Source organism: Diabrotica undecimpunctata, chromosome 2 (assembly GCF_040954645.1).
Source record: "Diabrotica undecimpunctata isolate CICGRU chromosome 2, icDiaUnde3, whole genome shotgun sequence".
NCBI lineage: Eukaryota > Metazoa > Arthropoda > Insecta > Coleoptera > Chrysomelidae > Diabrotica > Diabrotica undecimpunctata.
In genome coordinates, this window is record NC_092804.1 from 72,443,798 (window position 1) to 72,457,486 (window position 13,689).

The 13,689-nt window shown below is 33.6% G+C and overlaps 2 protein-coding genes across 2 annotated transcripts in view; both read left to right on the top strand.

Annotated features, from left to right (window-relative positions):
• The first annotated feature begins 2,683 nt into the window (after nucleotides 1-2,683).
• Nucleotides 2,684-3,151, top strand: LOC140433716 (uncharacterized). The gene has a single exon (XM_072521694.1). It carries the CDS (start codon nucleotides 2,684-2,686, stop codon nucleotides 3,149-3,151), a length of 468 nt encoding a protein of 155 aa, XP_072377795.1.
• Nucleotides 3,152-5,313: 2,162 nt separating this feature from the next.
• The window catches only part of Ptr (patched domain-containing protein), a 274,044-nt gene continuing 265,668 nt past the window's right edge, over nucleotides 5,314-13,689 (top strand). Inside the window, exon 1 of the mRNA XM_072523099.1 lies at nucleotides 5,314-5,669. The gene's annotated coding sequence lies outside the window, so the exon portion shown is untranslated. The remainder of the gene's footprint in view (nucleotides 5,670-13,689) is intronic.

The window sequence follows — 13,689 nt, forward strand, 5'->3', positions numbered from 1 at the left end:
ATAGTTTGATAATAAGTTTTACTGATTTTGATGTATTATATTATGATTAGTAGTATGTTTGTCCAATAAGTTAAATTAGTCATTACATTAGGAACTCTCGATGTCCATGGTGCAGCAGGTTCAAAACTAACGGGAAAGCAAGAAAGTAAGGTGAGAAATCCATTTTGATTCGATGGTAAAAAGGTTTGGGTAGACGTGGTTTATTGGAGAAAAATGTTGATAATAGATTAAGGAGATCATATTTGAAGGTGTAGTTGTTAGGATTTGCATTTGATTTAATTGTCTAAGTTAACTTTAAGTAGATTCTTCTGTAATACAGTAATGATTCAGTTGCTTCGCTATACAGGCTTTCTATTGGTGTGGTTCTGAAAGCTCTAAGACAATGCAGAGTTTAGTGTTGTGGATTTTATCTAAAACTTTAAGGGAAGACTCATTAGCCGATGAATAGGCTAATGCTATCGCACCATGGTTCTAATTTAGATCTGATTAGTTTTCTGTAGAGGAAAAGCATAGGTTGTCTATGTGCTCCCCAGTCTTTTTTAGACAATTATTTAAGGATATTAAGTCTTGCTTGGCATTCGATTGGCAATTTTTTAATATCTTTTTTCCAATTTAGACGTTGATCAAATGTCATTCCCAAACTTTTACAATATTTTTTCGAACTAGATTATTGTTATATAGTAAGAGTAGAGGCAGTAGAGGGTGATTAGGATAGCTCTTCTTTAAAAATAATATAAATTATATGTTTATCTAGTTGACCTAAGAACGTTTGTAGCATATTCGTAATATTTTCTATCTTTTGACTTCTAGCATAGATAACAAGTTCGTCTGCCTGTAACAAGGCGACCTTTCAATGTTGAGTTCATACAGCCAGGACAGTTGTTTTCTTCCGATCCAGCGCTTTCCTTAGATTTTGCCCAGTATGATTAACCGGTGTAATTATCTCTCATTATCTGACCGAAGTATTGAACCTTTCTTATTTTGACGATGTTGATTAATTCTCCTTCTTTGTGAATGGTTTTTAGGACACGTTCCTTAGATGAGAGAACAATAAATCTAAAAGAGAGTTCATTAAAATGTCATATACTCGTATATTCCTTAACGATTTCTCCATCAATGTTAAGAGTGACATTAAGAATCTAAGCGATATATACCATTTGCTACTTAAATCCGATACCAAGAACACTACAACATCACAGAGAACTAACTTGACTGATATATCCATTAACAACTAACCTACTAAAATAATAATTTTCATTAATAAAAACTATAATATTCCCTTGCTTTTTTAAGATACAACTCAATAAGATATTATAATAATAATACATGAACAACCACTATGTTGTTAATATAATATAGGTTTTTTTAACATCCTAACTCTACAATTCTAAGTTACGGTAAGATCTCCAGTGTTTTTTAAATAGATAATATATGATAGCTAATTATAATTTCTTCTCTTTCAGCCGCCTGAAGAAGCCAAATTAATTCTCTTTGGCGAAAACGTTCGGCGAAACAATTGATACTCATTAGAGTTTTTCTTGCAGATTTCCCCAATATTTAAGAATTTACTATATATATATATATATATATATATATATATATATATATATATATATATATATTATATATATATATATATATATATATATATATATATATATATATAGCAATCCCTTTTTTCGACATGCCATGGCTCAGCGTCTCTTACCAAGTCGCTATACCTGTAATCTATTTGAGAATGATTTTGTCCACTTTTTTATAGAATGTTAATAATCGCCATAAGTGCTATCCAATTGACCCACAGATACATTAAAATCACCCCCTATTCTGATTCTCTCCCCTAATTTAGTATGTCTGCTAACCGATTATTGAAAGCTTTAATTTAAAAATTTTCTTTTATTTCTACATCAGCAGTAATACCAACTTCATTCCTACTTATACTTTTCCTAAATGTGTATCTTTCACCTAGTTCTGTTGCTCTTTGTTTTTTCAGATTCGTCTCTTGTATGCAATCATTTTGTCTACACTCTTTTTCTTTTAAGAGCTTTTTACAACTCCATACACTTACCATATTCTGATTTCCCCACGCTGTAATAGTGTTTCTCCTCAAAAGTAGTCCTCACCGGAAAATCCCAACGGAAGCTGTTTGCTTACGGAGCATTTTAAATTTCAGGACGATATGCTATGCTGGAAAGGTCCTTTTCATTATTTGGACTAAAACAACCTGTGATTCCCAAGTGCAATATTTCCAAGTGCAGACGCAGTGACTAATCATAATCTGCTCTGTGCTGGATTCAAATTAAAATTAAAAGTAATAAATACAGCAACAGCTAAGAAAAAACATAATAATCGACTCTTAAGAAGTGCCGAAATAGCTGGTAAGTTCGGAAATAAGATAAATCATGAAATTAAAAAACAGTTAGAAAGATCTGAACAAGAAAATATCGGAGAAAATATAGATATAATGAATTCCGCTATGGTTACCATAGCAGACGAAGTTTTGAAATCAGAAAAAGAGCCAGTAAAGAAAAAGAATTGGATGACCGATAACATACTAGACCTTATTCGGCAAAGAAGAAATTGTAAAAATAAAGGTGAGACTCGATATAGAGAAATATATCGACAAATAAGATACGAGGTTAAGCGGGCAAAAGAGGCCTGGATGTAATAGAGATGTGGTGAGATGGAAGAACTACAAAGAAAACATGACGAGTTTAATATCCACAAAAAACTGAAAGAAATTACCTACAGTCAGAGAAAAAGAACTCCTCACTTTATGAGAAACTCCAAAGGTAAAATTATTCTGGACTTAAACGAAAAAAAGGAAGAATGGACCAACTACATAAAAGAGCTCTTCCTAGATACGAGGCCACCACTTAACACCACAAAGTATACGAATACTGGTCCTAGTATTTTAAAAGCAGAAGTAGAGAAAGCCATCAAACAAAGCAAAAATGGGAAATCTCTAGGCCCTGACCAAATACCATCAAAGAGGCTCAAACTTCTAGATGACGACAATGTCTCAGAACTAACAAACATTTATAACCACATATACGAAACTGGAACACTGCTACGAATATGGTTGGAGTCTACATTTATCTCACTTCCAAAAAAACCTAATACATCATGTAAAGACTTTAAAACTAATTAGTCTCATGTGTCACTCTCTCAAGCTACTTCTTAGGATAATTCTTAATAGAATCAAACAGAAATGTGAAGACACAATGGGAAATAAACAATTCGGTTTCAGAGAAGGATTGGGAACAAGGGAAGCTTCGTTCTCAATGCTAACACTACTTCAAAGATCATGGGAAGTACAGAAACTAATTTACGTCTATTTTATAGATTTTGAGAAGGCGTTTGATAGGGTTCAACATGGTAGGCTGTTCGAATATCTAGAAATGATTGGAATAGATGATAAAGATCTGAGACTTTTACAACATCTATATTGGAATCAAGAAGCTTCTATTTTGGTAGACAACAAAGAAACAGACAAAATTTGTATTCAAAGAGGTGTTAGACAGGGTTGTGTGTTGTCCCCAACTTTGTCCCCAATTGTTAAACGTTTACACAGAAATAATTTTTAACGAAGCCTTGAAAGGGCAATGTGGAGTTCGAATCGGGGGAGAAACTATTAACAACATCAGATATGCAGATGAAACCGCGATCATGGCTGAAAGTATCTAATATCTTCAATTCTTTATAGATCGAGTCACTAGAGAATACTTTAATAACGCGACTAAGCATAAATACAACAAAGACAAAGTTACTTGTAGTTAGTAAACAAGACCTCGGTACTATACAACTAATTGTCAATAATGAACCGATAATAAAAGTTAACCATTTAAAATACCTAAGATGTTGGATAAACGAGACACTAATTTCGGATGAAGAAATTAAAATTCCTATAGAAACTGCAAGAAGAACATTTATTAAACTTATATCTATTCTGAGCAATTCTCAGCTGAACTTACAGCTGAGAATTAAGTTCCTAAAATGTTATGTGTATCCTGTATTACTGTATGGATGTGAAACCTGGATTATGAAGGTTAACATGATGAACAAATTAGAAGCCTTTAAGATGTGTTTATATAGTAGAATGCTCAGAATATCATGGGTTCAACACATTTCAAACTGAGAAGTCTTCAACAGAGTAGGTCAAGGTGAAGGCGACTTAATAAAGATGATAAAAAAAAAAGAAAACTCGAATATCTGGGGCATATAATGAGAGGAAGAAGATACAGGATAATTCAGTTGATACTAAACGGAAAGATCGACGGAAAAAAGAGGAATTGGTAGGAAGAAATACTCATGGCTCCGAAACCTTCGTCAATGGACTGGCTTATCAGCAGATGAATTATCACATGCTGCGCGAGATCGAAAACAATGTCGGCAAATCGTCATGAAAGCTACCCACGCCTAAAACTTGGGCACGGTACTCAAAGAAGAAGAACCTGTGATTCGGCACCCCTTGTGTCAAGGACAGAGAGTTTTATTAACTGTTGTGATTTCTTAAAATATATCTTATGTAAACAGTGTCTTTAAAGGCAAGCTAATTTAAAGAAGGATGATTACTTTTAAAGTTTGAGCCTATTTTGTTTTCGCATCTGTACGTTGGTCTAATACTTAGCGTAAAAAGTTTTTGAGAAAATTTTCTTTATATACCTACTTCCCTTAGTTTTAATGTAAATCTTAATATGTTTAGTTTTGGTTATATTTTCATTGTTTTATTATCTGTAGTGGTCTCAGGTAAATATATTCGACTAACGACAAACAAGTACCTTGTTGGTAGAAAATGAATGACCGTTTTAATTTTTGTAGCATATTAATGAGGTATATCAATTTATTTCGTAAAATTGTTCTAGTATTACTATTATTTATCACGAAGCCTAAAAAAACTGTCTTTCTTTGTCCCTATTGTTAAGCCTTTACCATTATCGGAAATCAAGTTTTTAAAAAGATTTTCCTCAACGAACCCAGCCTTAACAAGAAAATAGATTAAAAAGTACAATTAGAACTGTCTAAAGGAGTTACAAATAGGAGTTCTAAAACATATTTTTTTGCGGTGATGAAAATGTTCTATTTATTTTTCTAATGTCATAGCATATGTACATAAAAAGTAATTAAATTTTTTCGAATACTTTAGATCGACCTATTTTCTAATAAATCAAATTTCATATTTGATTCACCCTATAGAAATCCCAAGACACTTTACACCTTGCCCAACCAACCCTCTTATCAAATCTTAACCGTTCTTGCTGTCTCCAGCGAAATCAAGAGTGCCCCTCATATCATCATCGTAGTCATCGAGAGAGAAACAAGTGAGGACCGAAACAAGTGGGAAACGGGCCCAAATCCGACTAGATCGCTGGTAGAAGGCGAAGTCGTAGCTTACCAGTCCAACGAGGACCGCACACCGGACGATTAAACAGAAGACGAGCGGTGAGATATTTATACCGGAAGATATTCACAGGACTGAAAGTGGGTGAACATTTCATAATTATTAACTTTTTTATCGAGTAAAATTTATATTTTTGGGATTTTGGGACAATATGTGGACATAAATTTTTGAAACGAATCAAAAACGTTGTGTTACCGCGAGTGAATTTTGTTTTGTTTGGTGAAAATTTTATAAATTTTTGGATTACTTGGAGTAACAATATTTTAAGGTTTGTCATATAAATGCTATTATTGTATATTATTTAAGAAAAATTCGAAATATACTACTTTTTATTTAGTTCCCACGAATGTTACAAAACGGCGACAAATAATTTAAAAAAATTTCGGACAAAATAAAAACATTTTTTTTATTTAGCATTTTGTATAGGTAGAGATTTAATATTATACAATCAGTTTTTATTTAACCGCCCATTTTAAGTTTTAGCCCAATCTTTAAAAAATATATACGTTCCATTGACAATTTTTCCAATTTTACAAAAAATATGGTGGTCCCTTTATTATAGAAGAAAAATATCATTTGGATTTTGTGCACGTTTCGCGAAAAGTGAGAGTTAAAAAATACTATAATAAATAAAACAAAAGTAGGCTTTATTGATAATAAAATTTTATAGTTTTGTAATGCTTATTATTTAATTATAGTGGCTTCTGGATTTGTAGTTTTTTTACGAAAACAATTAGTTTCCATTTCAATTACGAGTTCATTTTTAAAAAAGCACAATTAAGAGTTTTGGCACATATCTGTTAATTTTGACTTATATTTAGATTTTAATTGTGATCCCATTTAATAAATTTTGGATACCGTTGATCTCAATTCTATATAATTTTAATGAATGGCAGCTCCTCGTATTAATTTTTAAGTACAGTTTGGTTCTGTATGTCAACAATTCTCATTAGGATCTCAGATGGATGACAATTATGATTTTGTAAAAAAATTTAAGACATATTTGAGAAAATATCAACACGTGAAAATATTGTTGGATAAATATATTTTGTTTGGTAGATTCTTTATATTTTTATCATCTACTGTTATTATTATTATTTTAAAGTATTAACCGACAAGATTTCCTCTCATCAGATCAGAATATGGTTTTGAGTACAAGCCAACATTACCGACAGTTCATTAGAAGCCTTCACCATTGTTTCATTTCATAATTTTTTTTGTGAAACAAAAATTAAACTCGTCATTTCTATAGGACATAAGTAACACATTTTATAACTATCACTTGTTAGTGTAATTTTATTTCTTGAAGCATTTTACATGTTTTCTGTGAAAAGAGCACTTCTTCATATACAACAAATCAACATAAAAGGCAACCAAAAATTAAAGTCTGTTTTAAAATGGCACTCCTGGATTTATGCTCTTTTCTGATGAAAAGAAACAAAAGTTTTTTTTTTTTTTTATTTACAAAGAAAATAGTCGCTTCAACCACTTGGGTCATTAGCGACATTAGTTTTTACATTAGATTAAATTATATAAAGATGTATCTTTAAGAAAATTAATTAAGTCTTTGATGTTTAAATGTTCACCTAATACTGTTTTTAAATTGTTGGAAATATTGTTATTTTGTCTGTTGACTGTATATTTTCCACATTCTGTTAAGAGGTGTTTAACAGTAATGTTGATTTGACAGTAATCACACACTGGAATGTCTTCCTTATTCATTAGGTACTTATTCGTAATGTTGGTATGACCTAATCGAAGTCGAGAGATTTTGACTTGATCAGCTCTTTTTAAGTTCACTAGGCGCCACGGACTCACTGTCGATTTAATTTCTTTTAGTTTAGATTCCGATAAATTCCACTCATTTTGCCACGCACTGATCACTTTTTCTTTGACGAACTGTTTTATATCACTGGAAATAGTCTTTGACACTATTGTAGCATGATCGTTTTTGTAAGCTTCCCTTGCTTGGAGGTCTGCTTTTTCATTACCTTGTATTCCCATGTGAGATGGAACCCATATAAATTTGACTTCGGAACCAGTTTCTTGTAAGGCTGCAAGTTCTTTCTTGATAAGTAAGGCTATAGGGTTCTTAGTGAATAGTTGATCAATTGTTGTTAACGAGTTTAGAGAATCTGAGATAATGACGGAGGAAGACTGTTTTGTACTTTTGATATGAATGAGGGCTTGTAATATTGCATATAACTCTGCTGAGTATATAGAGGTGGCCGACCTTAATTTAAATTGGAAGGATTCATGTGGAGTGACAAATGCTGCTCCTACGTCGTTTGCAGATTTGGAGGCATCTGTATAAATGCAAAAACTTTCCCCGCAAGTCTCGAGTTCTTTTAAAAATGACTGTCTGATTACATTTGGTGATGTCTCTGATTTGTGATATTGGAGTAGTGTCGTATTAATCTCGGGAATCATGATTAACCAGGGAGGGGGAGTTTTTAGATTTGAAGGATAGAGGTCAGGAATTTGCAGTTGCAGATCTTTTAAATTTCTTCGGACTCTTTCATAGAAAGGTGGATCGAACTTACTTTTTTTATAAGCTTCTAGATACCGGTCCGTAAATGTATTTCGAAACACTGGGTGGAATTTGTTACTGGCAACTGAAGATGCATACGAAAGGCTTAGATACTTCCTTCGTAGGGTAAGAGGTGGTTCTCCTGTAAGACATTGGAGATTCTTAACGGGTGTGGTTCTAAATGCACCTGTGGCGATCCGAAGTGCTGTGTTTTGAATGATTTCAAGTTGATTGGTAACGTGTTTTTTAGCCGAGTCATATACAATAGCCCCATAATCTATTTTTGATCTAACAAGTGACTTATAAATATTTAATAATGTGGTTTCGTCGGTTCCCCATTTTTTATTTGATAATGTTTTCATTACGTTTAATCCACTTTGGCAAGACTTTTTTATTTCTGAAATATGATGTTTCCATGTTAGTTTTTGGTCGAATACCATTCCGAGAAAATTAATTTTGTCTGAGAATGCCAGCGGCTTGCCACACAGCTTTAGTGTAGTTCTTTGCATCCGGTGCCTTCTTGAGAAAATCATGCATCTTGTTTTTAGTGTGGAGAATTGTACACCTACTGATGTAGACCATATCTCTAGTTTGTAAATGGATTCTTGTAAGTGTTTTTGAACCATTTTTATATTCTTGCCCTTTGCAAATAGAACCAGATCATCGGCATATAGTCTTCCCTTAACTAGCGGGGAGCAATGATCCAGTATATCGTTGATAGCGACAAGAAAGAGAGTTGGGCTCATAACTGATCCCTGAGGTGTTCCGTTTTCCTGAATTCTTTTTGTTGAAGTGGAATTATCGGCGCGCACAGAGAAAGCTCTTGACTGAAGAAAGTTTTCTATGAATCTTAGCATATTACCCCTGATTCCCCATTTGTGTAATTTTGATATAATGTTAAACCTCCAAACTGTATCGTACGCCTTGGTAATATCGAAAAACACTGCGATGGTTTCTTGATTAGTTGCAAAACCCTCGTGTATCTCTGATTCTAAATCTAATAGATTATCTACGCATGATCTATTTTGACGGAAGCCACTTTGCTGTGGAATTAAATGTTTTTCTTGTTCTAAGTACCACAATAGTCTTTTGTTTATAATTTTTTCTAGAACTTTGCAGGATACATTAGTGAGTGATATAGGACGGTACGAGTCTACCTTTGTTCTGTCTTTGTTGGGCTTGAGCAGAGGAATTATAATGCTGTCCGACCATACAGATGGAAAGACCTGATTTGTCCATATAAAATTGTATAATTTTAGTAGCCAAGACATTCCACTTTCTGGTAGGTTTAACAAAAAAATTAATGGTATGCCGTCTGGACCTGGAGCGGAGTTTTTAGTTGACATTAGGGCATCCCTTAGTTCTTGCATTGTAATTGGCACATTTAGTATATTATCATCTTGAGAGTAGTATTCCAACTTCGTTTTTTCTATGCTTTGTTTCTTGAGCTTAAATTCCGGTGAATAGTTATCGTTACTTGAATTTGACTCAAATTCACCGGCGAATAGCTCCGCAATTTCTTTTCGGTCGCTTATAATTTTGTTATCTTTTGCCAGGAAAGGTATTTTATTTGAACATTTTTTTCCAGATATTTTCCTTATATTTTGCCACACTTTACTTGCTGGGGTAGAACTATTTATACTTGCAACGAATTTTTGCCATGATGTTTTCCTGCATTTTTTGAGAATATATCTAGCTTCTGCTCGACGTTTTTTGTATTCTACCATATTTTCACTAGTTTTGTGATGATTATACCTATTGAAGGCTCTTTTATACGTTTTTACTGCTTCTTTGCATTCTGTGGTCCACCATGGTAAAGGTTTATGATATTTTAGTGTTTTTGTTTTTCCAATATGATTTTCTGCTGCTTTTTTAATTATTGATATGAAGGTATCTAGGTCTTTATCTATGTCATTAAGAGTAATATCTTTTATGTTGTTTATTTCATTTTGTATGTATTTTGTAAAGTTCTCCCAGTCTGCATTTTTTGTATTCCATTTCGATGGGGTTGTGGTAATATTGTTATTTTTTTGTTGTGGAAACGTAATTTTAATGGGATAGTGGTCACTTCCGTATAGGTACGGGATAACGTCCCATTCTAGTGTTGGGGATAACATTGGATCACATAAAGATATGTCGATGGCCGACTGACTACCCGTTTGAATGCTAAATCTGGTGGGTCTACCATCGTTTAACAAATTAAGATTTTGTGAGGTCATACAAAATTCCACAATCTTGCCTCTAGCGTTAGTTTTTGTTGAACCCCACATAGGATTGTGTGAATTAAAATCGCCTAAAATAATGCGGGGGCTGGGGATTTGTTGCAGTAGATTATCAAAATCTTCTTGGACTATAATTTGATCAGGAGGTAAATATATGTTGCAAATATTGATTGTTTGTTCCATGTTTACTGTAATCGCTACTGCTTCAAAGCTATGTGTGTTGATTTGTAATTGCTGGGCTTCATATTGTTTATCGACGTAAATAGCAACCCCTCCACTGGCTATATCAGCGTTTTGTCTGTGTTTGAAAAAGTTTGAGTATTTTTGAAACTTGAATGCATGGCTGGAATCCTTAAAGTTGGTTTCTTGTAAACAAAGTATCATTGGGTTGATTTCAGAGATAATATGCTTTAGCATTTCGTAACGGCTGAAGAAACCGTTTACGTTCCATTGTATTATGGACGCCATTGCTTCTATTTACTATGTACTTTACGCTGAATCGACAGAGGTGTCGGATTCTTCTTCTAGATATATCTTCATTGCTATCGGGTCCATTTTTAGTTGCTTCATAATCTTACGTCTTATTCTCGTGCTTCTGTTTTTCATTCTTCGGTCTTTGTAATAAGGATGAATTTTAGCTAATAGGTTCAAAAAATCATGAACATTCTCGGTATATGTTTTAACTAAGCTTAACGGATCTGTGTTTCCTTTCACATTTACAAAGAAATCGACGATTTCATCAAAACTGAGTTTAAGCGATTCTTCTTCGAATATTTTCCTAGTTGGTTCCAGTAACGGCGGTATTTCATTAGATTTTGGTTCATGTGTTTTGGGCAAGCATGATTCTTCTTCAGCATCAGTTTTGGATTTCTTCTTTCTCTGCGTAGTTGGTACTAAAAATATAACTTCAGTTTGTGAGGACGGAGGAGGTGTTATTACGTCTGTAATACTGCGTTTGGAACCTGTTTGTTGTACATTTTCTGATTCCTTTATTTTTGGGGAAGGCGTAGATATGTCTGTGGTTGGTTGTTTATCTATATCGTTATTATTATTTTGTGTATTTGGTGCTATGTTATGGGTTAGAGGTTGAGAAGGTGAAGATTTTTCATTTACTTGTACAGTTGTCATGATAGGGATTTCATTTGGTGAGGTAGGGATGTTGGTATTGTTTGTAGGCTCTTGACTTACTGCAGTTAAGCAATTGTTTGAGAAATGACCTGTTTGATTACACTTTGAACACAGCTGGCTTTCATGAGACAAAAAAATACGATATGATATGTTATCATGAGATAATAAAATCGAGTCTGGGACCGTATTGTTGGGAGGTGATATATAGATGTAACGACGAAAACTAAGAATGTGTTTATACTCAGGGTTGGTTGTCCCAATTCTGAGAAAATTTAAAGGAGATACTAAGTTATAGCCTTGTTCTCGGAGTTCTTGTTCTATACAATCATGTGGGATAGATGGACACACATTAGATAATAATAAGCGTTGGCTTGGAGTAATGAATCTGCGAGTTTGAATTTGTTCTGAATTTACTGTAATTATTCCATTGTCAGTGTTCATGAATTCATCGACCTTTGCCACACTGGATAGATAAACACATATTCTATTGTTAGATATCCTAGACGAGAAAAGTATATTTTTCGGACTAATTTTCGTTCCGATGGATATAAGATATTCTTCTAGTTTTATTCCATTAAGGGAGTTGAAAACTATAGCTTGATTTTTTAAAGGGAATTTCGGTTGGGTAAGAGCTCTTGAGTAACTTTGTTGTTGATTGTTAGTATTGTTGACAGTAATAATTGCAGCATTATTTTGAAGTTCCATTATTTCCAAATAACTATTTGTACCCCCTCAGGCCGGACCTGCCTTGAAGCAAATCAGACTGATAAGAGGCACGAAAACTATTAATAAGAAACCTGTCTTTGTTTTTATTTCTTACTTTAGTAGATTGTTTATTTACTTCAAAATAAAATAATAATTGTGCATCTTACTTTAGTTTTAAAGATGCAAAGAGACTGCACTCACTACTACTTATCACTACATACTTATTTGATTAGGAAAATTAACTATAAGTAGATAAAAATTATGAATAATTATTTTAAACTTGGTAAAATTAAAAATTCAATTATCACTAATTGCTATAACTGATACCGTGTTTACACTTCGATTGCTCGATCGATTCTCCAAACAAAAGTTTTAATTAATGAACATGTGCACTTTTCGAAATGGCAGATTAAATTGTTGGCCGGTTAAATATTTCTTTCTATTGGTGATAAATTCCGTTAGCAGATATTTAATATTTAAGTATATCGACCTATAAAACTTTGAATCAATGTATCAGGTAAAAAATATCTAGAAAGAAGTCAGGAAACAAGTGGCAAAGGTAAAAATGAGAACAGTATGATGCATTAGCGATACAATCTCTCTCTTGTCGTGTCCCCATAACTGAGGATCGTGATTTTTTCCAATATTACTAACAATTTTTCTCCATTGGTCTCTATCTTCAGCTGCTCTAAGAGCTTTGCAGAATGAGTTTCCAGCTATATTCTTAATTTGGTCGGACCATCTCGTTGGTGATCGTACTCTTGATCTTCTCCCCGAAACGTTTCCAGAAACAATTAATCTCTCCAAACTCTCGTCACCTCTGCGAACCACGTGACCAAAAAATTGCACAATACGTTGCAGACATATTGTGGACAGCCAGTTGGTTTAGAATGGAAACGTTTGTCTTATGAGCTGTCCAAGGTATGCACAGCATTCTTCTCCAGCAGTAGAGTCTAGTCTCTGTCCCGTATAGAAATATTGAGAATACAAGGACATTCACCAGTTTCATCTTGATATTTTGAGAGATAAATCTGTCTTTCCAAACTTTAGTTAGACATCGCATTTTTTGCCATAACAATAAGTCTCCGAAGTTCTGCTTTACGGTTATCGTCGTTAGATAGGGTCCCGACTCATTTCTATTAAAATGGACCTCAGATTTATCCAGCTTACACAATCAAATTCCTTCTGGCAGTCAACGAAGCATATAATCATAGGTACTTGAAATTCTCTAGACTTTTCAATGAGTTGTCTCAGGTTCAGGATTTGTTCCCGTGTACCTTTACAAACCTTGTTTGTTCCTGAGGTATTTGGTAATACAGATAGGTTGTTAATCTGTGTTTGATGATATGCAACAAGATTTTACTAGCATGTGTTATTAGTGACAGTGTGCGGTAGTTTTCACACCTACCATCTGCGTTGAATCACAGTTTACGTATTATCGGATATCTACAGCTCACGGCTAGTGGAAACCACTGCCTCATAGTCTTTTGCAGTCTCGATTACCTTACGATACAATATGGAGAACCAAATATCTAAACTAGGAAACAAAAAAAAACTCGTATCACTACATAGGTATACCGCTAAAATTAGACCAGAAACTAGCGCATTAGGCAGATACCTGAAAACAAGTGTAATGAAAATCCTAAGAACAACAGGAAAGATACTGAGGGATAGATCGGAAACACGTGCAAGATAAGATAATT